The sequence below is a fragment of the Nicotiana tomentosiformis genome, chromosome 6 (assembly GCF_000390325.3).
Source record: "Nicotiana tomentosiformis chromosome 6, ASM39032v3, whole genome shotgun sequence".
Lineage (NCBI taxonomy): Eukaryota > Viridiplantae > Streptophyta > Magnoliopsida > Solanales > Solanaceae > Nicotiana > Nicotiana tomentosiformis.
In genome coordinates, this window is record NC_090817.1 from 48,160,529 (window position 1) to 48,186,891 (window position 26,363).

General features: G+C 39.8%; 1 protein-coding gene across 1 annotated transcript; it reads right to left on the minus strand.

The window, feature by feature from the left end:
* Positions 1–3,141: 3,141 nt before the first annotated feature.
* Positions 3,142–15,909, minus strand: LOC138893948 (uncharacterized). Its single transcript, XM_070178619.1, has 4 exons — positions 15,601–15,909; positions 6,782–7,104; positions 4,132–4,241; positions 3,142–3,521 (listed from the first exon to the last, which is right to left on the minus strand). Exons 1-4 carry the CDS (start codon positions 15,907–15,909, stop codon positions 3,142–3,144), a joined length of 1,122 nt encoding a protein of 373 aa, XP_070034720.1.
* Between the last annotated feature and the right edge of the window lie 10,454 nt (positions 15,910–26,363).

Consider the following 26,363-nt stretch of genomic DNA (forward strand, 5'->3'; position numbering starts at 1 on the left):
ACTATTGAGGTTAATGAGGTATTGACTTATGAAGAGATTCCAGTTTCTATTATTGATCGGCAAGTCCGAAAGTTGAGAAACAAGGAAATTGCATCCGTGAAAGTGCTATGGCGAAACCAACAGGTTGAAGAGGCTACTTGGGAGGCCGAGGAAGAAATGAAGAAAATGTATCCTTATTTGTTTGAATGATCATGTATTTATAAAGTTGTGATCTAGGAAAATTATAAGACTTACTTTCTATGAATTTTGTATCATTTGAACAATTGGCGTTAAGGGTGTTCCTTTCTGGAAATATATTGCTTATGAGGCCACAGTTGGTGTTGTTTTGTATTATGTTACATCGTTGGATTATGTATATGTTTTTAGGATGTGTTTCTGGGGCTCTCTGACAGGTGGATAGGCCTAGTTACAAGGAAAACTCTGGCAAAATTTTTGAAAATTTAGGGAGTTAGTCAAATTTTGGGTTGTTGGTGTATGGTATGAAAAACACTGAGTTGCATAAGATGCTAATAACAGATTTTGACCCTCATTAGAGGACGAATTATCCTAAGTGGGGGAGAACGTAAGGCCCCGTAAAATTTTGCAAAAGAAAAATAATGTTTCATGGTGCCGGACTAGGCCCCGTAAAATTTTGCATAAGATGCTCGCCACGGCTCGGACTTTTTGGGTTGAACAATGCACTGAAAAGTAAAGGAAAATATTTGGCAGAAAAACGCATTTCTGCGGTCCATTATGCGACCGCAGAATCACTCTGCGGACCGCATAATAGCCGCAGAGTGAGGCAGTTAATTGGGCCAATTTGGATGTTAATTTCACGGCCACTATACGACCGCAGAACCGTTCTGCGGTGCATTATGCGACCGCAGAACAGGTCTGCGGGCCGCATAGTGACCGCAGACCGGGTAAGTTCATTTCCAGTTTGGCACCCCAATTTCGCGGTCACTTTGCGGACCACATAACCGTTATGCGGTCGCATATGCGACCGCAGACCTTGTTCTGGAGCTCTATTTTTCGGTTTTTAAAACCCGACCCTACTTCGTTAAATACACTCTTTGGGCTATTTTTGAGCTATAATCTGACATTTTAGAGTGAGAGAGAGTTCCCTAGAGTGAGAAGGTATTCTTCAATAATTGTTCTTCAATTCTTGCTCATATTTTGGAAGATTAAGGAGGGAAACTCACTAGGTCTTCATCCTAGAGGTAAGATTCTACACCCTAACCCCTAATTTCGAAATTATCTGAAAATGGGTAACTAGCAAGATAAATTTCTGGCATGAGAGTTGTTTATTTTACATGCATGTGTTATCAAAGGGTGTAGGAAGATTGTTGAGATAAAATGGTAAAGATTGGGTTGTGGGATAATGAAGTCCTTCATAAAAAGGACATTGAAACCTTATGCACACCTAGTGTTTGATAAAATGCTCAAATGAGCTAGTATCATGATCATCTTCCTAATTTTGATTCAATTTGTTATATTTCTACAATAGATTGAAGTTGCTAAGAATTACAGAACATTTTAGAGTTTAACGAAACTCAATTGAGGTATGTTGGCTAAACTCTTCTCTTAGAATTAGATCCCACGATATTCATGTGAATTATGTAAGTCCCGAGTAGTTCATTATAAAATTGGCTATTCCGAGTAAGATTGGGTCGAAAGATATATGTTCAACAAGTATTCCAAATGCTTTATCAATGTTATGTTATCAATTGAGGATGTGTTAAAAATATGGGTTGTGCATTATAAATGTTCGACTTCAAGTTAATTTCAAATGAAGGCTATTATGCCAAATTTTGTGAAGAATCTCTATGTGCCTTAAACTCTTAATTGCTCACATGTGTACTACATGCCTTGATTTGAATTGTTGTTGTTTTTTGTTAATGATGTTGATGTTAGAAAGTGAAAAGGTGAGCATCAATTACTAAATATGGAAAACGTGCCAAGAATGATCTTATAATTATGGCCATTAGTGCCAATGAAATGAAAAGATGTGAGAGTAGTATGAAATGCGAAGATTGATATAAAAAGGTTGATGTCTTGAATAAGACAGCCTAACCGGTCGGGTCATGATCGGACACCATGTCGCACACATGGTGATGATTGTGTTGGAAAATGTAATTGAAATTGTGATTGTGGTCGATGTCCCTAATGGATAGCCTAGCAGATCGGGTCGTGATCGGACTCTGTGTTAAAGATGGTGGCATTGATGTTGAGAGTAATTGTGGTTGATGTCTCTAATGAGATAGCCTAGCTGATCGAGTCATGATCGGACTCCGTGCTGAGAGTACGATGGTACTGGCATTGTGAATAATGGTATTGTGGACAATGGTATAGTGATACTAAATATCTCCCAATGTGAGATATGGAAATTTATTTAAACACTGTCTTGATCCTAAATTAAGGTTTGATGTTGATTAAGGCTTCCATTAACATTATGATAATCTTGTTTGTATTATTTATCATTTTATTGAGGGGGTGTTTAGTTATACATACTAGTGCTATTCGACAGTACTAACGTCCCTTTTGTCGGGGCGCTGCATCTTTAAATGGATGCAGGTGGTTCCATAGTAGGAGATATTGATCAGTGATAGTAGTACACCTTCTTCCTAGCTGACTTGGTGAGCCCCACTTCATCCCGGGTTCATGAATCTTTTGTACTTTGTGTATTCTGTTTGAGGTATAGCCGGGGCCTTGTTGCTGGCATTATCATTGTACTCTTCTTTATCTATAGAGGCTCCGTAGACATAGTGTGGGTTGTATATTGGTGCTGAGAAGTCAAACTCGTTATGTTGTATTTGAATTGCTATTTTCACTTTTGATTATGAAAAATATGTGGAACTGAGACTTTAAAAATGAAGTAACTAATGGTAAGAAATTGGTATTGCAGACGTGATCACTTTATAGTTTGATTAACGAAGAGATATATATATTCTCTTTATTCATAAATGAGTTTGGGTAGAAGGAAATCTAATAGGCTTGCTTGGCCGGGTTCACTCGGTTGAGCGCCGGTCACGCTCCTCGGTTTTGGGGCGTGATACCAAATCGCATTATACCCATCATGGGGGAAACTTTCAAGAATACCCAATCATCTTCTTGGAACTCTAAATCTCTGCAACACACATCCGAATAGGAGTTCTAGTGACTCTAAGTGGTTTTTAACCGCTCCTTAATGATCTTGACCTTCTCCATAGCTTGATGCACGAGGTCTGGCCCTATCAATTCTACTTCTCTAACTTCAAACCAACCGATGGGAGATCTACATCTCATACCATATAGAGCTTTGAATGGTGCCATCTGTATGCTGGCATGAGAGCTGTTGTAGGCAAATTTGATGAGTGAAAAATGATCATCCCAGCTACCCTTGAATTCAGGAACACAAGCACACAACATATCCTCAAGTGTCTGTATAGTCAGCTCTGCTTGCCCATCGGTTTCTGGATGGAAAGCTATACTAAGATTCACTTGAATCCCAAAACCTTGCTGAAATTTGTCCCAAAAGTTAGCGGTGAACTGCGCTCCTCGATCTAAGATTATTGAAACTGAGGTGTCATGCAATCTGACTATTTCCTTGATATACAACTAGGCATATTGTTCTATTGTGTCAGTGGTCTTAATAGGCATGAAGTGTGCTGATTCGTGAGTCGATCCACAATCAACCAAATCGAGTTGAACTTATGAGGTGTGCGAGGTATACCTACCATAAATTCCATATTGATCATCTCCTATTTCCACATTGGAATAACTATATTCTATGCCAAGCCACCGGGCCTTTGATGCTCGGCCTTCACTTGTTGGCCAGTCAGGCATCTAGCCACAAAGTCTACTACGTCCTTATTAAAGTCATTCCACCAGTAGACTTCCTTGAGATCATGATACATCTTCATAGAGCGTGGGTGCATGGAATACTTGCACTTGTGAGCCTCGGTCATGATACTTTCCTGGAGACCATCTACATTCAGAACACACAATCACCCTTGGTACCTTAGCGTAACATCACTAGCGCCAAGAGAAAAAGCCATGGTTTTGTGTTTATGAATCTCCTCCTTCAATTGCACCAATAACTGATCATCAGGTTGTTTCTCCTAGATTCCACTATGAGTGATGACTCGGCTCTATTTTGCACAATCACCCCACCTTCACCATATTCCGCAAGCCGAAATCCAAAACTAGCCAACCGATGAACTTCCTTGGCCATCGGCCCTTGACGTGCCTCCAAGTGAGCCAAACTACCCATGGATTTCCATCTAAGAGCATCCGCCACTACATTAGCTTTTCCCGAATGATACAGAATGTTGATGTGCTATTCCTTGAGTAACTCAAGCCATCTCCTTTGCCTAAGATTTAACTCCTTCTTATTGAAATTATATTGAAGACTCTTATGGTCCGTGAATATGTCGACATGGACCTCATACAAATAATGACGCTAGATCTTCAATGGGAACACCACCACTGCACGCTCTAAGTCATGTGTTGGGTAATTCTTCTCATGGATCATGAGTTGCCTAGAAGCATAAGCGATCACCTTGCCATGTTGCATTGATACACACTCAAGTCCAACTCTTGAAGCATCACAATACACATCAAACCCATTCGTACCCTCCTGTAAACTCAACACCAGTATCGTGGTCAACATTGACTTCAACTCTTGAAAACTCTTCTCACAAGCATCTGACCTCTAGAATTTAGTTACCTTCTATGTCAATTTAGTCGATGGAGAGGCAAGAGAAGAAAACCCCTCCAAGAACCTTCTGTAATACCCCACTAAGACCAAGAAACTACGAATCTCTGTCGAAGTTGTAGGTCTAGGCCAATTCTTCACTGCTGCAATCTTCTGAGGATCAACTTGATTCCCTCGCTGGAGACAACATGGCCCAAGAAAGTGACAGACTCGAGCCAAAACTCACATTTCAAAAACTTCGCATACAACTTGTGCTGATAGAGAGTTTGCAAAACTACCCTGAGATGATCGGCATGGTCTGCTCGACTTCGTGTGTACATAAGAATGTCATCAATGAATACTATCACAAAAGAGTCGACAAAAGGCTTGAAGATTCAATTCATAAGATCCATAAAAGCTGCGGGGGCATTTGTTAGCTCGAAAGACATCGCCAGAAATTCAAAGTGCCTATACCGGGTCCTAAAAGCTATTTTTGGAATATCCCGCTCCCTAATCATCAATTGGTGATACCCAGACCTTAAGTCAATCTTGGAGAAGTGCTTAGCACCTTACAACTGATCAAACAAGTCATTTATCCTTGGCAACGGGTGCATATTCTTGATTGTGACCTTGTGGAGCTGGCGATAGTTAATACACATCCTCAAGGACCCATCCTTCTTCCTTACAAAGAGGACCAGAGCGCCCCAAGGAGACCCACTCGGTCGGATGAAACCCTTTTCTATCAAATCTTTCAACTGCTCCTTTAGTTCCATCAGTTCTACCGGAGCCGTTTTGTAGGGTAGAATTGATATAGGTTGCATGCCTGGCAACACATCAATCCCAAAATCAATCTCCCTATTTGGTGGGATCATAGGAATCTCATCCGGAAAGACCTCCAAAAATTCATTCACAACCGGCACAGACTCAAGATTCGGTGTCCGTGACTCGGACCAAATGGTAGATACACCCCTTTTTAATAATCTTCATGGCCTTAAGGTAAGAAATAAACCTACCCTTTGTCACAACATCATCCCCCTTCCACTCAATGGTTGGCTCATTTGGAAACTCAAACCTAATAGTTTTGGTTCGGCAATCAAGCTTGGAAAAACATGAGTGAAGCCAATTCATCCCCATTATCATATCAAAATTCACCATCACTAATTCAATGATGTCGGCTGTGGTGTCTCGACCACGTACTGTGATAATAAATTCCATGTAAACCCGTGCGACCACAATAGATTCACCAACTGGAGTAGATATAGAGAACGACTCACGAAGCTATTCCGGTTCTATCCCAAATTACATAGCAACATAAGGAGTAGTATATGAGAAGGTGGAACCAGGATCTATAAGTGCATACACATCGTGAGATTGGACAATCAGTATACATGTGATGACATTTGGAGAAGCATCTAAACTCTAGCGGCCCCTCATAGCATAGAATCTACCATGTCCTCCCGACTACTGTGCACCACACCTTGCTGGTTCTAGAGTACCTCGAGCCGGAGGAGGTGCGATAGAAATAGTAGCTGCTGAACTGGCCGGTTGCACCATACCCCTACCAACATTATGACAGAACGAACAACAATCTCTCTGAATTTGAACCCTAAGATCGCACCCATAGCATATGGGAAGTTCCATGTAATAGACTCCTGAGTGCATCTTCCCACAACTAGGGCAGAGGGCCTCTACTGCAGCTAAAATCTCCCGCCTGACTGACCCTACTGCTAAGATCCCCTATTGCCCTCACTCAGCCTGAAATGAGTCCACTGCTATTGAGCGGGCCTTGACGGCAATGTACTGGCTGAAGAATGAGAAAAATATTGTGTCGGTCCAGATGACCCTTCCCTAAATATCACCTTTCCACAACTACCACCACTAAAAGAACTACCAAAGCTGCTCGTAGATTCGACCTTCTTGTTACCATTTCGCTCCATTCTGTTCTTCAATTTTTGAGTCTCCGTGGCTTGAGCAAATTCCACTATCTTCCCATAGTTCATATAAAAGTTTAAGGCGGCTGTAGCGGCCTCATTGATAACCAAAGGACTAAGGCTCTACACAAACCTATGAACCCTAGCCTCCATAGTGGGTAACATAAAGATAGCATGCTTGGAAAGATCTGCATACCTCATATAGTAGTCCCACACACTCATACTACCTTGCTTCAGGTTCTCAAACTCTGCGGCACAAGCTGCCCTAGTATCAGCAGGCAAGAAATGATCCATCAAAGCATCCGCAAACTTGTTCCACTTCGCCAAAGGGTTCCCCTCATCATGGGACTCCTCCCACAATTCAAACCACGAATACGCCACTTCTTTCAGGAGATAGGAGGCCAATTCCACTACTTCTGTCTCAGTGGCACACATCACATGAAGAGTCTTGTGAATCTCATCAATAAATGCCTGGGGGTCCTCCTCGGGCTCAGTACCCGTGAATACCAAAGGATCTAACTGAAGGAATCAGTTCACCCTGGAACTAACAGAATCTCCTTGTTGGCTAGAGGAAGTAGGTGTAGCATTCAATCTCTAGGCTTGGGAAGACACTATCTGAGTCAACTTCTGTATGGCTCCCTTAAGGTCCCCATCAGAAATACTAGGACTTGAGGTTGAGGCTGGAGGTGTAACCGGAATATCAGTTGGAGGAGAAATTTGTACATTTTTAGCAGGTGTATTAGAAACAGTAAGTGTTGTGGCTAGGGAAATGTCTTCACCCCTCGGGTGTTCATTAACTACCACTCCTGGGGTGGCATTGGCCCTTTAACCACTCCTCGCCTTATTCTTAGGTGCCATATACTGAAAATTAGAACAATGCATGAGTTAAAAAGGGGAACGGTCTTACAACCAGCTCTATCGCACAATCTAGAATATAAAGAAGGGTGACATTCCTAGACCCAAGTAGCCTCCTAATTATAGAAGTGGTCGACTTCACACCAATAATAAGAACTCTACTAGACACGACTCTGAGACATCCTAGGAAACTTTAAAATCATAGGCTCTGATACCAAGCTTGTCATGCCCCAACCTTGGGGAGCGCAACTGGCGCTCAACCGAGATATCTCAGTCAAGCAAGCCTACTTGATGCCTTCTACCCAACCTTACCCATGAATAATTTGGAATTAATAACAAGAGGTAGACAATAAGATGATGAAAGAGTTCAAAATTATATTTCATTACTTACAACAGCTGCATTGATAATTACCAAAAGGTTACAAGTTCATAGTTTAAAAGTGGAAATATGTCCGACAACCACAACATATTTAGTTTGTTTTTCCCAATCAAGACACAACCCACAATATGTCTACGGAGACTCTAGGTGAACAAGAGTACAATATGTAAGTGTCGGTGAAAAGGTCGCCGCTATACCTTAAAATACAATATACAAAATCAAATGACAAGGCCCCGATGTAGAATAGGGCTCACCAAAATCCATTGAGTATAGTGTAGGTTGCTATCAAGGATCAATGTCGCCTGCTGAGGAACCACCTGCATCCATTAAATATGTAGCACCCCCGGTATAAAAGGACGTTAGTACAAATGGAATAATAAAAAAATAACGTTATTACATATGAAATAGTACTAGCATGTAAAGCTAAATACCCTCTCATATAATGAGATGCCAACATAAAAGGAAAGAAACGTGGGAGCAGTATGTATATCAATAATATTTAAATTCCAAATTAAAGCAAAGAAAAACATCAAGTAAACATTATCAATTTAAGTTGGGAGATCCTTAGTACCGATCTCCGCCCAATGTATGCGGGTGGACATAGAAATACAACACCACTATGTGTGTGGGATGGTGTCCGATCCCCGCCCGATCGGATAAGCCATCTCACAACAGTGTCGTGTGGCGCGACATGGTCCTTGCTAGGTATCAACTCATCCCAATCAAGGGGAATAATCTCAATGTAATATAGTGGGGACTCACCCCTCTTTCAACTCCTAAACTGGCACATGTAGTTTCGGGCCTGGGCATTTATTACCCAGCCTTCCTCAGTGATATAACGATACTCCCAAAATAATTTTTATATAAAAGAAAAGTATGTATCTCATAGCAGTTTATAATTCTTTCATTCCATTAGCACCCTTAGCCTTACATTATATTCTATATTCTTGGCAAGATGGCCACATTTCATGTTTTATATTATCATTCCTTCACTTTCAAGGATCATCATAATTCATCAACATGAAGAATATTTGCAAATCATGAATTTAAATACATGAGTAATAAGAGTCTTAAACACATTGAATTTTCTTCCCAAAAGAGAGCGTAATGATTTGCAATCGAAACATGTGCTGAAATCACACGCATTTGGATAAATTAACCATAGAAGCGATTTGGAACAATAGAAATAGGAACTTGATCAAACCATAATTGAAGTTACGAGGAATTCGTGGAATCCGATTCTACGGAAGAAGGTTTAGCTAACATACCTCGATTGAGTTTTCCTTAGAATTACTACAATATTCCCCTACTCTTAGCAACGTCAATCTATAGAAACATGACCAAATTGGACAATCATTAGGGAGGTGTTCATAGGCATAGCCATTATTGGCATTTCATTAAACACTAAGGGTGCAAATTTGACCCCACAACCAATTTCAAACAACAACCTACCCCTCATAGTTCAACCACCCACATATCACCTTCATTGATACATGCATACTCAACTACACAGCCCCAAATCAAGAACGACGCCTCATATTCCTCTCACACACCCCAAATTCGAAATAGAAGGCTTAGGATTTCGATAACCATCCCATAAACCCCAAAATAATAAAATCTTACTCATAAATGCATGATAGGACATTACATGTGAGCTAGGGGTAAGGTCTTACCTCTTTGGTATAAGACTTGAGAGTTTTCCTTCTTGAATCCCCACAATTTGAGTAATAGTTTGAAGAGTAGAAATGTTGGAGCTTTCCCTCCCTCTATCACTAAGTTACTCCCCTCACTCTAAAAATATCCGCTCATGCCTTCCCAAATGACCCATGACGCCATTTAATAAAATAGGGTCGGGTTAGAAAACTCTCAAAAATGACCCTCCAAACCAAATCTTCGATCACAAAATGCAACGCAGAAAGGTTGTGCGGTCCACGAACTGGACCGCAAAATAGTTTCCAAAAATTAGGGTTGGCTTGATCAAGTCTGCGATCAATTCTACGGTTCGCGGATTGATTTTGCGATCGCACACTGTACCGCATAATCTCCTTCCAAAATTTCCCATGTTGATTATGCGACTGGCATGCGGTCCGCGAAATAAATCTGCGGTCGCACATTGGAACGTGAAATAACCCTCAAAATTTAGCTCCTCCTGGTTCCATCCGCGATGGTTCTGCGGTCAGCGAAACAGATCTGTGGTCGCAAAATGGACCGTTGAAATGCCATATTCTGCAAATTTTCCACCAACTCTACATTGCATTGCACAGCCCAAAAGTCTGTACCACCTTCAAATACACATTAGGCTACCTCGGCACCATAAAAACTTAAATCCTTGGTGAACTTTTACTGGGCCTTAAATTGAAGCCTCTGAATCATATCACACACACACAGACACACAAAGCATTGTGCGGTTGCCTGGCATAACCCCTTCACTAAGTACATATCAAGTGCCTTCCCTCCTAGTGTTGAATGTAGAATGGGCTATCACTTGACTCCAGAGGCACGGTACCAATCCAAGTGACATGGCGACGTGCCACACGATCCACATATAAAAATATTGCGATGTGCAACCCGATCCACAAATATTTCCATGGGGGTGTGTGGACCCGTGGCGTCCTGCCACCCAATCCACACAACATCATCAGTAACCAACATCCACTTATAATATTCGCAGTGCCAAAATTCTCATCTTTTCATAATATTCAACTCTCATACTCATAGATATATGTATGAGGCAACATAGTAAAAAGGCACCAAGTCAAAATAATAGAAATGAAGATAAAAGCACATAAGGCTAAAAGATTACTATGGCTTATCATGTAATTCAATTTATCTCAACAATTCAATAAGCAATTTCATCGTTCAAAAAGTCTTATCTTAATATTTATCTTGAATGAGATAATCCATCTAACAACACAATCATGAATCAATAAAACAAGTATATGACTATGGCTCGATAAAGAAGCTTAATATGGCAATAATCATTTATGCCCAATTTAATAGGTCATAACTTTAAGCATGTTTCTAAGCCACAATTTCAAGTCATCACGTAGTCTTGGAATCAACAAAAGATGAATAAGGAGTCCACATAGTCCAAAATAGGCATAATCATAAGCCAAATATTACTGGACATGGTCATAACCTAGCTATGCATATACACTCGTCACCACGTATATATCTGGCTCCTAAATCAAGAACAAATAGCAAATAGATCACTTATGGGGAGAATTCCCTCTTACAAAGATAGACAAGAGACTTACCTTCACCCGCTAAGCTTTAATCAACAACAAACCTAATTCTCTTTCAAATCCAACTCCAGACGACTCGAATCTAGTCAAATTCAACTCAATAATGTCAAACAAAGCCATATGAATCAATTCTAAATAATAAAGCTTCAATCTTTAATCAAATTTTCAAAAGTTAACAAACATCAACCCAGGCCCACATGGCCAAAACCCGAGTCAAGGGGTCGATCCCAACTACCCATAACCACACGAGTCCAAATATGTGATTAGATTCCAAAATCGGGTCCAAATCGTTCCCCCAATCCCCAAATTACACCCTCTTAGGTTGTAGACAAAATTCCAAAATTTCACTTTAGAATTCAAAAGTTTAGGTGGAGAAATTCATGGGGAATCAAGATACATAGCCAAATCCAAGTGAATTTACTTACCTCTAATGTAGTAGTGAAAATCAGCACAAAAATCACCTCTTACCCAGCTCTAAAACTCAAAATAATGAAAAATGAGCCAACCCTTCGAAATATATGAAGCTGCTAGGGAACCCGCTTCTGCGACATTGCTTCTGTGACCCAACTCTCGCATCTGCGAGCTTTACTTATTAAACCACCCATCTCATCTGCGGCTCCGCATGCGCGAACCAATATGTGCATCTTCCCTTCCTTCTAAGCCAGCCAAACCTCACATTTGTGAAAGAAACACCTCTTCTACACACTCATAGGTGTGACAATAACCTAGCTTATGTGGCATCACACCTGCGCAAACATATAGCAAGTGCGACCACCAGCACCATAACTGCAAATAACCATCAAAATGATTCGGAATCATTCTAAAACACAGCCGAGCCTTTCGGAACCCCGTCCAATTATACCAACAAGTTCGAATACCTAATCCAAACTTATCCAAAAGCTTAAAATAACAAAATTAACATCAAAACCAAGAATCGATGATAAAAATCCTTCCCCAAAGTTCAAACATCGAAAATTCACCGAACGCGTCTGAATCACACTTAGACATTCCCGATTACAACCAAACTTTACACACAAGTTCCAGTCAACCAAAATGAACCTTTACAAGGTCTCAAACCCACAATAGGAGTCTAATAACACTAAAGTATACTCCCAGTCAAACCTATGAATTCTCCAATTCTTTAAATAGCAGACTTTTGACAATTAGAGACAAAACCTTTTAGGAACATCCAAATCCAAATTCGAACATATTCCCAAGTCCAAAATCACCATACGAATCCTGATTACGAGGTTGTTTACTCAAAAGACAAACCATGGTCGGATCTTCTGACTTAAGTCTTTCAAATTGGGAATTACTCTTCTAAATCAACTTTGAACCTCTCAATTCAAGCCCAACTATACACACAGGTCATATTGCACCGTAAGAAGCTACTCAAGATCTCAAACCACTGAATGGAAATGCTAAAGCTCGAAACGACCGGTTGGGTCATTACATCCCCCCCCCCCCTTAAATTTACGTTCGTCCTCGAACGTGCCAAGAGTCATTCCAAAGCTTCCAAATCATTGTATAACTCTTCACACATGTACACATGGGTGATATTTTGTCACCTAATCCATATTTCTTTTTACACAATCCCAACTGAAGATTCTCTCTTCCATCTTCGCCCATAAGTCTTAGAACTAAATTCCAATATCTGGATTCCGTGTAAGATTCGATTATTGTATAAACACATTGTATCAATCCCCACAAGTTGCATCAAGACATAAGTACGCTCCCAAAATATAACCACACGATGTATCTCATCGCTCATATGCCCATAGCAATGTCTATCGACCATAATAGCTGCTCATTACAAAATCTGGTACTGGTAACATGCATCACATCAAATAAAACCTTTGTGCCAAACTTTCGCAACACTACAAATGATGAAGAAAACGTGTAAAAACTCAGTATCACCCATCAGATCAACACGTCATGGATTTCTCTCACCCAATAGGAACCACATCCAATCTCGAAACTGATTAAGGGCATTCTTTTTCTGTACATACCTCATATAAATCTGATTGCACAGATTCCAAGTTCAATAACCTTGTCTCACCCATTACAAGCTACTCGAACAATAGGCCACATCAAATACCATCGAGAATATCACACGATGCGATTCGTGCGCCAAACAAGCAACAACTCGAGTATGATCAATAATAAAAAGAGAACCGAATAGGAGAACTTATCCAACAAGTTTAACAAGTATAACAACAAAAGCATAATTCCATGAACATCCCTCAAAGGAAAAACAAAACACATGATATAAACATAAGGAATGGTATCCCCCATAACTCTATTGCGACACGCAACCCAATCCAAGCATATCAATCCACATGTGTGTGAATAAACAAGTAGTCTCACAACCCACTGTACATAAGAGACTAAAACATGAAACAGATCAGGGCATGAACAAGATCAAGTCTGCCCAGTGACACACCCATAGCAAACGCGACACTAAGTAAGCAAATCCCAATCTAGTGTAGAACACACATTCTTATTTGGCCTACCAAACCGATCTAGAACATTCTGAACTAACTAAATAACCTCCCAAAAAATTCATGGTGACCCCATCCATGACACATACAATCAGTTGCCTAACCCTCAACACTCTTCCATAGTCTATAGCTAGTGAAATAGTCTACCTTTATGAGAATTCAATCTCTAAACATCAGGAATACAAAAATTTCCATATTGGATCTCTAACTCCCCCACTTAGGTGACTGCCACATCATGCACACATAATCACATAATGAAAATTACTTTCATTAATCTTACGCACCGAGCGGCAAAACATGAACATCAACGGTTAGCAATAATGCGATCTCTGTAGTACTAATCATGCCTCCGCAAACCAATACACAACGCGTCTCCTACACCTCACATCCTTCTCAGGGAGTACTAGATGATGCTAGAATTCTCTTAAACATCATAAATATCTTGTTATATCTAGAACTCATGACCTTCCTTTCAAAACTGAACCTTAACCTGGTCCATTCAATCCCAAATCCTCACAGTTCACCGCATCTATCATTATGCGAACTCACAAGAATCCCGTTATCAACTCTGAATCACAAATAAGATACACACTCTATTTACTAGAGACCTTTCACATAGCTCAATTCAGCAGAAAATCACAACACGCAACAAACTTCCCATTTTTGTAGAAGACACCAACCATTGGTCGTCATCAAAATCATCACAAATTCTACGGAATCCATTTGCACACAATTAAGCCATCATAACTGAATCCCTATAGATCAACCAAGTCACGCAGACTGCTAATCCCAAAAGTGTTACGACCAAAAATGCTTGTAAAGCTCTATTATACCATTGCAACACATCATCCCTATTACATGTTGATCCAAGTCACTGCTAAACTGACACAACTTCTTTAGACTACCCATGATTTGCCTTCAAGATAACATTTCTCCTCCCACTACAGTATGTACCGCAACCAAAATGCATCCCAAGCGAGCTCAACATGAAACCACGTCATCCAGAGACTCATAAGCCACTTTATTCCCTCTCATGCACCTAGTAGTACCTCAAACCGATATGCTCGCTTTGAAGAAACCTCTATGAATTTGAATGTAGAAATTCCCCAAACCCCTTTTACAATCCCATGCAATTCTCGAATCCTTAGTCACATATAAATTCAAAAATTCTTGGATACCACATATCAAATTTTGAACCCATTAGAACCATCCTCGAGAGTCACCCACTCAGACCTAGTTTCGAATGCACAATCAAATAGGCCAAACAACTAGTGCTTCATTAGCACATGAATACCCGAAGAGAAGCAACCGAGCAGACCCTCCATTTTCCCATTACATCCATAAGAAATATCACCCTTGAGCATTCCACAACCTCCCTAAAGCCGTAAGGTGTAATACATCATGCGTCCCGCAAATTCCTTGTTTGCGTCATCCTCGAAGTCATCCTCCTTAAATCATATCTAACCCTCAAGCATCCATTAATCCAAGATCCATAACAACACATGATGATGTAATCCAATAGTTGATGGTAGACTCCCCTACTTGACTCTAAGGCACAATCACATAACCTAATAACCTACAATGACTTCTCCTCCTCAACTACCATGGTCCCACACTGTTACTCAGCTGAATTTCTCATAAACTCATGTTGCACCAACCATAACACATCCCACCAATAAACAACTAAAAGATCCATCCACATCCAAAATTCAAGGTTGTATTACACACCAAAATGATAATCAAGCGTTCGCATTCACTTAATAGCTCAAATAAACCCTTTCTCGTCAAATTTGAACTCTCTAGGTGTAAGAAGTCACCGCTAAAGTGAAATTCGCAGACTAAGTCATTTGCCCACAATGGCCCAAATAACGTCAAACTTCCTCAAGGTCCGGGCAACCCCACCTCTATAACCTATAATACCATTCCAAACTATGATACATCCCCGTGCCACTCAAATGACTAGAATACTGCCTTCTATGGGTTTCCTTAGAGATCAACTCCCTCGGTCCATCAACACTAGGAACACAAATCCGACCTGAGGTTGCAATACACCATCATAACCAAGGACCAGCTCCTTAGAACCACTCCACAATATCGTGTCCCAAAAAATAAGCAAATGAGGATCATCACACTGACGATCTTGGATGCAGTCAAACAAGAACGACCACGCAACCACACAAGAAATAACTCTGCAAGGCTCATAAATACCGAATCTCACAAATCCATAAGCCAAAGCATGAATATCTGTAACCATGACTCTCTTCCACCGGAACAAATGCCAAAATCCATTAATACTTCTCATGAGATTCCAAATGTCACAACGCTCGAACAATCGCATGGCCATTGTTCACCAACACTGTGCAAGACCGACGCATGAAGCATCACAATATACTGTGTAAGGCCACGTACCCATGGGAAACACCAACACTAGGGCTACAGTAGATGGAAACTCCTCCACAAAGTGACAATTGTAATCTGCCCTTATAGCATAGGGGAAAAAACCATCTCACACTACCTTTGTAGCATCATCACACTCATCGGTACCCAACTGATATCGAGTACTCAACATCGCATACAAATGAGTAGGAAGAACTAAAGGTATAAGCTTCAAGGCAAAATAAAGTCGCACGATAAGAGATCAAGAAACTGAGATTTTCTAAAGCCATATAGCCTCTCATAGATATATACTGACATCTCTGTATCAATCCATAAGACTCTACTAGGCCTGCTTATTATTAGTCAGACCCTTAAAAACTAGAACTCTGATACAAACTTATCACGATCCAAAGATCCCACCAAAGGCTGTGTGTAAGGCCCCGCAAAACTTCGCCAAGAATTTAAAGTTTTACAGTGCCAAAGTCAAGCTAATGTGTTTGGAAGGTTGTAGAGCGTGATACAAATTTTTGGATTGTGCAATGCATCATGAAGTAGGTAGAAAAGATTGCAGAAAATGGTAATTCGATAGTCAATTATGCAGACCGTGGATCAGTTCTGCTAATCGCAAAACCATCATGGATCGAGTCAGAATCGACTTAATTTTGAGGGTCATTTCGCAGTGAGTTATGCGGACTGCATAGCCTTTTCACAGACAATGTATCCATCGCATAATCATCATTGGAATTTTTGGAAGGAGACTTCGCGGTCTGATGTGCAAACCACAAAACCGTTTCGCCGACCGTGGATCCGCTGCATACCTGCCCATGTTCAACCCAGATTTGGAGGACCATTCCGCGATCCATTTCACAGACCACATAGCCTTTTTGCGGTACATTCCACAATCGTAGTTCGATATTAGAGGATTATTTTTGAAAATTTTCTAACCTGACTCTATTTTAATAAAAGGCCTAAGGGATTATTTTATAGACAGAATCAAATCATTTTTAAGAGAGGGGAGAAATTTAGAGAGAGGGAGAAGTTCGAAGCCTACTACTCTTCAATTCTTGCTCAAATCTTGGAATTTAAGGAAGAAACTCACAAGCTCTTCTACAAACGAGGTAAGATTTCGTCCCTAAGTTCTCATACAAAGTTTAAGTAAGTTTATAAGCAAGATTTTAGTGTTGGAGCTTATGGGATGGTGATTGGAAGCCATAAACCCTCGATCTCAAATTTGGGCATATGTGAGGAATGGCACGTATGATTCTTGAGTTAGGAGTAAGACGTTGGGCATGAATGTGCCAATGGAGGTGGTTTGGACATTGTTGAACTATTATAGGAGGATTGTTGATACGGAAATTGGTTGTAGGATGGAGAAACCCCATTGTTGGAGGTTGTAGTCAATTATGCACACTAGGTGTTTGATGAAATGCCCAAAAGCCCTACATTATGAGAATTCTCACTAATAGTGATTCTGAACTCCAAGCATAGTTTGTCCAATTTACTATTCATATTATGTTAAATTGCCTCAAATGAATAATTTATTCAAATGCCTATGTACTTATATTTTGTTACAATTTCCATTCTTACACTCTCCTTTAAAAACAATTTCAATTGTGGTTGATTTATCGAATATTTATGAATTCACTCATGTCTCAAGTGAAATTTCTATGCTCCCCTTTTGGAAACATTTCAAGTATTATAAGCTCTTGTATAATCTTGTAATGAACTTATGATTCTACAATGTTCTAAATTCCTTTAATGTGATATGATGACCCATGACAAGAAAATAAATGAAAGCGTGAAATGAAATATGGCCATTTGCCAAAATGAGAATGATGATATGTTGTGTGTCCCAAGGGATAACAAAAAGAAAAGGGATTTTATGAAATAATTTATATGAAACATTTCTGGGAGTATTGTATAACCGAGAAGGTGTAGGCTAAAAGTCCTATACCCAAAACTACACGTGCCGATGTAGGAGTCTATTGAGACAAGTTCGTTTCACACCATTATGAGATTGTGCCCCAATATTGGGATGATGTATTATATTGCTAGCATAGACGCACCGATCCACACGGCATTGTGATGAGACAGCTTAGCAGATCAGGGCGAGATCGGATGCCATGTCGCGCACGTGGTGGTTATATGATATTATGTCAGTAACCAGTGATCCTCCATCCAAAATGTTAATGCTCATTTGAAGTTTTCACTTATGTTGAACCTCTTTACCATGTTTTTAACTTTACATTTTAATTACTGTATGCTCCTATTACTACTTCGATGTATCTATTTTCCCATGTTGGCATTTCATTCCATGTGATGGTACTTAGCCTTACATACTAGGACTATTTCATGTGTACAAATGTCCCTTTCGTCGGGGACGCTGCATCTTTAATGGATGCAGGCGGTACCCCAACAGGTGGTGTTGATTCTTGATAGGAGCGTACCTTCCATTGCAGCGGATTTTGGAGAGACCTACTCTATTTTGGGGCCTTTTTGTTGTATTGACTCTTGTCTATCATTTTGAGGTATATTCGGGGCCTTGTCACCAGCAAATTTCATACTACTCTCATGTTTACTAGAGGCTCCGTAGACGTAGTGTGGGTTATTTAGTATGAAGGGAACTTTAAAATGCTATTTTGGTCATTGATTCCCACTTGTAATCTAAGGATTTATAATTATATTGCGATCTACCAAATGAAACTTCTTTAATTAATGAAAGTCAGTGTTGCACATCTTATCCTCTCGATCTTTTTATAATAAACATTTTGGGAGTATCGTTAGTCACCAAGGAAGGGTAGGTCAAAATAACCTAACCCCGAAACTACACGTGCCGATGCAGGAGTGATTGAGGGGCAAATCTCTGAACTGATGTGTTGAGAATATTCTCCTTAAATGGATGAGATTGATGCGTTGAGATTATTCCCCTTAATTGGGATGAGATGATTGCTAGCAGAGGGTGATGTCAATCCACACGGCATTGTGGTGAGACGGCCTAGCCGATCAGGTAAAGATCGAACACCATGCCGCACACATGGTGGTGAGTGTGATTGAGATTGCAATTATAATTGTGATTGGATGTCTTTGGGTAAGACAGCCTAGCCGATCGGGTCGTGATCGGACTCCGTGCTAAAATCATCGTGGTATATCGGTACTAAATATCTCCCAACCTAAGATATTGAAGTTTACTTGAAAACTTATCTTGCTCCTAACTTGATGCATTGGTATTATTTGAGGCTTTCATTTTGATCCTATAATTATTTCTCATTGTATTGTACTTGTTCTATTGAGAGGGTGTTTTGTCTTACATACTAGTACTATTCCATATGTACTAACGTTTCTTTTACCGGGGGCGCTGCATGTTTAATGGATGTAGGTGGTTCCACAGCAGGCGGCATTGATCAGTGATAGCGGTACACCCTCCTCCCAGCTGACTTGGTCAGCCCCACTTCTTCTCGGGGACTTTTATCTCTTATCTTTATGTATAGCGTTTTGAGATATAGCCGAAGCCTTGTTGCCGGCACTATTATTGTTATGCCCCGACCTCGGGGAGCGCAACCGGCACTCAACCGAGATACCCCGATTAAGCAAGCCTACTTGATACATTCTACCCAACCTTACCCAATAACAATAATAGAACCATTAACAAGAGATAAGCATAAGAATGGTAAAATGTTCAACATACTTTAAAGTCTTCAGTGTTTTCAGATAGTCAGTATTTTCAGTACTTCATTAGCGGCTTCATAGATTAGAGTAATAGTTAGACAAAGTCACAGGCTTTTCATGTTAAGCAATTTTGGCTACAGATATGTTTCAGACTTGTATTAGTGTTTTCGCGCTTGATTTATATCATTAAGACTTTTAGTATATCAGCGTGTGTTGGTTTATATTCCACATTCAGTATGTTATGATATCACATGTTGATTCAGCCAGCCAGTTGGTTCGCTCGTTCGCATGTAGTCAGGAACCGGGTGCCGTGTTACGTCCAGGCTCAGGTTCGGGGCGTGATAAAAGGTTTAGCCTTAACATACCTTATCACAATCTTTCCAATAACCACGTTGATCTCGTCTCATTGCACCTTAATCTACAACAACGATAATAATACTATTATCAAGTTATGGAAGGTACAACTATCTCACAACTAAAACGGGCAGTATCTCCCCTATAATCCTTACTTCCTCCCAATTCGACATAACATAAACAACAATAAGAACATAAAAATAACAACATGTATACATCATTCTCCATTATTATATCCATCACAAAATACCACAAAACAGCCCACATACCCCAATCAGTTCATACACAAAACGACATCCTAGTAGTGTCAAACAACTCGAAAATGTAATGACGAACGACCAGCCAACCACCCTGCCATTATGTGGTATTTCTCCACACCCTTTCTCCTACCAAACTCCATAAAAACAGTATCAAGATACAACCCAACATCAACACGAAATATCCCACAAAACAGTCCCACAAATTCAGCAACTCAAAACGGATTTTTGAGTTTACTAAAACACGTTTTGACTTGTCTTTTCATTCAAATTGAGCAACACAACCAACAGTACATAATTAAGCCTCTTATCCTATAAACCAGCCATGAATTCAACTTAAAAATATGTTCACAACCAGCCAATAGTGACGCAACAACAAACAGCATACCACTCTTTCGAAACTCGCTAGGTCTAGTCTTTATGATTGAGTTACAACTCGTACAAGCATAGATAATGGAAGGAGAAGCATAAATTTACCTTGTACTGAGTAGAACCCACGAAACCTAGTCCTTATTCATCCAAAATAACTCGCCCAACGCAGCTACAAGAAGGAGAAAGAGAAACTAGCAAGTTGTCCGGGGTTTTCGCCACTAGAATCACATCGTAACACCCGAAATTACCTAGGGTTTGTGTGAGATTTTTGGGGAGGAGTAGCAGGAGTTCAATCTGATTTTGTTGCTCTGATAAATGAGTGAAATAAATGAGTTAATAATTCCTTAAAATTCCCCTCTTGTCCAACCTTAGGATCTTTTAATTGAGGCCACTCCTTTTGGCAAGTAGGTGATGCACCTACTTATCGCCTACCAGTGTGTGCAGTCTCGCGAAAACGCGAATATCTCTCTACTCCAATGTTGTGTCAATGAATGGTTTAATCCATTGAAAACTAGACTCATAGATCTTCTATTTTGTAGGTAGATAATCCCTTAATTCCAAGTACATTGGGAGAAATACTCAGCTACATTTGACCTAATGTTCAGCATGTTTATGAATGTAACTTGTGATGACCTTTGCCAACTTTTGTTCCATAACTCGCTTGACTTCAAAACATAATACACGACTATCATACAACTAAAATAACTCATAACATAACCTCCTTATAATGTTAATCACCCTAGTCTCACCCCAAAAGTACATGTTATAACATTCCAACTTGTCGACTTTCGACGAAACTTATCTTCTTCAATTTGTTTAGCTTCTAAGCCTTCCAAACCTATTGGTACTTGTTATCAATGATATTAAATTTTTGTAACCTCAAAGTTAACATGATTAACTTACTTTATGTACTTTCAATGATGATCTCATTTCTGAGCTTACATCAATTGACTTACGACGTACTCTCATGTACAAAAATATGGGGTGTAACATCACTCCCCCCTTTGGAACATTCGTCCTCGAATGTTGATTTATGCGCTTATCAGTCTCATAACCTATAGCTCTTACAAATACTATAGTACTGTCCTTGACATCTAGTCAACTATTCTGTGAATAAATCCAAAGCCCAAGGCATTCCCCCCTTTAGACCTCTTTCTTGCACCCCGACCTGTGGTCAGAATTCTTCCAATCTCGTTACTGTTGCTACCTTTTATCGTGCAGCCTGTACGACTCTATCCCTGTATATGCGCCTATGCAAATCTTCTCTCCTTTTTCCTCCAGCTATTATCCAATCTCTTTAAGCCTCACTTTGTGAACATATACAGAACTATACAAGATGTCCCTCTAGGCATCTATGGGTGTACTAAAGTCCTTCGTTTGGTACTTTGTCGAACTTACGACTATTGTTATATCTTGTTTCATAGCCTCAGTTATCTATCCTTATTAATTTACTGCATCTAGGTAGGTCAGACTATACCATAACACATACTTTGATTTATTATTACCGAGGTCTACTACCCAACTCCAAGTTACTCTATCGCGGCTTATCTTATATGTATAAATCTAAGTCCTTTACTGCTTCCTCATTACTGTTTATCTTAAGAATGGCATCCTAATCTCATCTCATACTTTGGAACTCTTATCCATCTATTGTTTATTCACCTTAATGTTGATCTATAATCTACCACTAATAACTTGAAACCTCTTACGTAACACTATTACTAGGGCTCACGTCTCATCTGGGAACATCTGAAGTGATTAGCCTGATCTACCAAGGGGTGCTACTATACTTCAATAATCGTATTTCATAGCATCCCAATGTGATTCATCTTATGGGGGTATTCTAATCCTGTGCAATTCATGAAATCTCTTTTCTTTAAATCATTACTCAATCAAAGGCCTAAACGTCATTCTCTTATCATTTATCACAATTATACTCTCATTCCACTACCAAGGCAGCATTCCATCTTTTCTATTTATACTACTCGCAAACTTCCTTTAAATTGCTAACACCATAGATTTTCTTATGTTATTCTGGAACTTCAAGTGAGACATCATGTCATCTCTAACTCTTCTTTACTCTCTTAACTAGACCTCTCGGTACTTGGAAACCATAGGTTGGAAGATATGCCATTGACGACACTACTATCATTTCTGGATACTGATTCACGGCACTTCTAGCCCTCTATCTAAAACCTGGACTATTCACAACCTTCTGCACTTAAGTATCTCGTACCTTCTTTACTTGTACCTTTCTTATATTTAAATCTTGCATTGTATCTTCTGTCACTTTCATAACCTTCCTTTCACATAGGTGGAATTCACTTCCACACCTTAAAGCTCCATTATAGTACTTGCACCTCTGATGCATACACATTCCGGCGGGAGCTTCATACTGACTTCTTATGAGGTTGGTACTCTCGTAACTGGCTTTATCGCAGAGCCGTTATAAAATATGGCCATTGTACTATCTCTCCTGTACCTCTGATGATATTAAGAGTGATTCTGCAATGTTCTGAATCACAATTTCTATAATTATCAGAATCTAATAATCCGACTCCTCATTTACTTAGTTGATGTAACTCTTTAGTTTCCTCTTCTCTCTCAGCCTTTATGTAGGCTTATGCCGTCTTCCGATCTGTGGCTCGGGGTATTAGTTATTATTTTAGCCTTTCGTGGACGCTATGGAACATCCATGATATAACCTTCTAATAATTCAAGCCTTTATCTGTGATGTGGACTCAATTCTTTCTTTTAACTTATACCGGAGTTTCCTATAGTTGTATGAATGTCAACATATATGCTGCATGGATAACACTCCGAAATCTTTAGTGCGTTCATAACGTAACTAACTCTGGTTCATTGATCGAATAATTCCTTTCATGCCTTCTCAGCTTTCTTTAAAATTAAGCAATTACTTTTCCTGCTCGTTCTGCCACTTGTTGCATGAACACTTGGCTTATCTTAGTGCCCACATATTGGAATTTCGTGCAACTCATATGATCTCAAAAATTACTTTTGATTTTTTTTTACTTCCCGTTCATTAGCCACGATAGGTACCACTTTCTTATGGAGTGCATACAATGTTGTAGTGATACTGGTGTTCCAAGATCATTTCTTCTTTAGGTCACTATGCTTATGTTGAAGCCTTCTTCCTTATTTCCTCAGCTAGTCTTTCATTGTAGCACTTAGGGGAGACCATCTGACTCCTGTAAAGCTGCGATCTTATTACATCGTATACCCGAAGGAATTTTTGATGTTCTTACTCGCCTATAATTATCTTTAGTTACTTACCTTCTCGCCCTAGTGCTCATAGGGTTACTTCAGAACTAAAAAATTTGACTATCTCCCAATGGCACTCTCTTTTATTTCCGTAATACTTATACGGTACCTTTAACTACCCCAACTCCTATTTGAATATTTATTAAGGATTACGATGTCATGTTTATGAGACTGAATTTCCTATGATGGGGTTAACTGCATTTATCTTGCACGATCTAATGATTTGTGTGTATCCTCTTGTCTAGCTATAACTAGACTTTTCCTGAATAAACTACTAACTACTCATTGATCCATTGTCACCTCTATATTTTGCGTAATCTCTCTTGGGTTATGTCCTTTATCTTGACTTACCTCTCGCACTGGCTCCTTATGCATCAAGTGTTCATTCACACTTATTTATCAATAACATCCTGGGAAGGAACCCTTACTACCTCTTCCCGGTGTCGTGCTTGCATAATGTTCTTGAGTCGTAACATATTTGTAGGATCTGAATAAATGCAATCTCATTCCTTTCGCCTTTTTAGCGCATTCTTCCTTTAATATTCATAGTTACCTCTTTATCTTTGGCTTCTTTTCACCTCTTCATTGACTCATACTTGCCTTGTGGTAACCCTTCTGTCCCAAGGATAACTGAATTTCTTACGCACGAGGGTGACACCTAGTGTAACTGGCACACTTAGCCCCTTAAGCTAAACTTTACTCATAGTGCTTGCCTTAGGGAAGCGCCTTCGTGAATGATCTTTAAAGGTTATTCTTCTGTTGTCCATTCCATTATTACCGAAACGCGGTCTCCAAAATTCTCACGATGTTGACTATTATCAAATCTTCTGATCCCTAAGTCATGTTCAGTTTATCTTGTACACTAGCCCATAATGATTTCTATTACTCCAGGGGTGTAACTTTTCCTTTTGGTAATCATATTGTAATCATCAACTCATTTCTCGAAATGATGATATGACTTTATGGCTTACTCTTTTATTGTCTCAAGGCCTGCTGTTCACGGGATGTGTTTGCTATTCCCATCTTAGGGTCTTAAGATGGAAATTTGCACGTCTAGTATGCATGATCTGATAGGGCCTCAAACTGGGCCATGTTGTCAAGAATTCTCTCTCTACGAATGCCCTTACCTGCTGATGTATTAGCCCTCTGGCTAGCTGTAATTTTTCTAATTGAAAGTATCTCTATATCATTAGCAAACATTATCTTGGTTCAAACTCTTATAACTCAGCTCAATAGCAAAAGTTGGATTTGAAAGAAGGGTAACAGACTCCTAAATGCCTTGTAGCTTCATGTTTATATAATGTGGTGCACAACACATCTATAAATAAGGCTCTACTAGACACGGCTTGTAGACTCCCTAGGAAAGAACTGCTCTGATACCAAGTTTGTCACACCCCAAACCTGGGCGGCGAGACTGGCACCCGGTGCCATACTCGGCCCGAGCGTACCACTCTATAACTGTGAACTCTGGAGGAGTAACCCTCAACTTAGGCCGACGAGGACTACCTTACAAATCAAGGCTGGCGAGGCCACCATGAATGTCTACAACCATATATATATATATATATATATGACTCCAAGGTCTAGACCTGATAACTCCGAGGATGTGGAGCTTACCAACCAAGCTGATGTTTGACTCTATCTACTAGGAAATTATATCCAGATGTCTATCAAGACCTACAGGCATGAAATGCAACTTCCCCAGCAAAAGGGACGTCAGTATGAAATGATGTACCGAGTATGTAAGGCAACAAAATAATTGAAAGCTCAAACTGAACTGATAATATAATAACTGAAAGTAACTGGGAGTCAAAGATAATCTGAAGATATGCTTACCTACTGATACTGACTCAACTCTATTAATATAGTAAGTAAAATAGATGTCTAGCCTTATAAGGCTCGGTATGTGTAACTGTTCTGCCGTAGTAGGCTCGATTATAGGCGATCGGCCATTCTGGGCTCGCTCATAGGCGCTCGGCCATAGTAGGCACGGTATATAACCTACCATCTGATCAGAGGTTGCCCAATAGGGGCCTGCCCACCGATTATAGCTCGATAGAGGTGAAAATATTATAATAGTGCCCAATAGGGGCCTACCCACTGATTATAGCTCGATGGTGGTGAAAATACTGTAATATTATATGTGTGTGTGTGTGTGTGTGTATATATATATATATATATACCCTCAGCTCTCTTGACTGGAAGAAGACAAAAATTAACTGAATATAAAGTCCCAATAAGGCAGAATATGATAACTTATGAGGCTAGGATAATGTACATAAATTCAGGAATATGAACTTCTCTTTATGTCTCGTTATCAAACACATGTAGTAATGGGATCATACCAAAATGAAGGAAAGGTTTAGCCTTAACATACCTTATCATAATTTGTCCAATAACCACGTTGAACTCATCTCGTTGCACCTTAATCTACAACAACGATAACAATACTATCATCAAGTTACAGATGGTACAACTATCGCACAACTAA

Excerpts from the sequence above, each read along its gene's own strand:
- LOC138893948 (XM_070178619.1), bottom strand. The coding sequence starts at position 15,909 with ATGGCCATGCGATTGTTCGAGCGTTGTGACATTTGGAATCTCATGAGA. Across the intron at positions 7,105-15,600 it reads ATGGTGTATTGCAACCTCAG|TTAGATCCTTTGGTATTCAC; the intron begins GTCGGATTTGTG and ends TGATTCCTTCAG. Across the intron at positions 4,242-6,781 it reads GTGTGGGACTACTATATGAG|ATGGAAATCCATGGGTAGTT; the intron begins GTATGCAGATCT and ends GGATGCTCTTAG.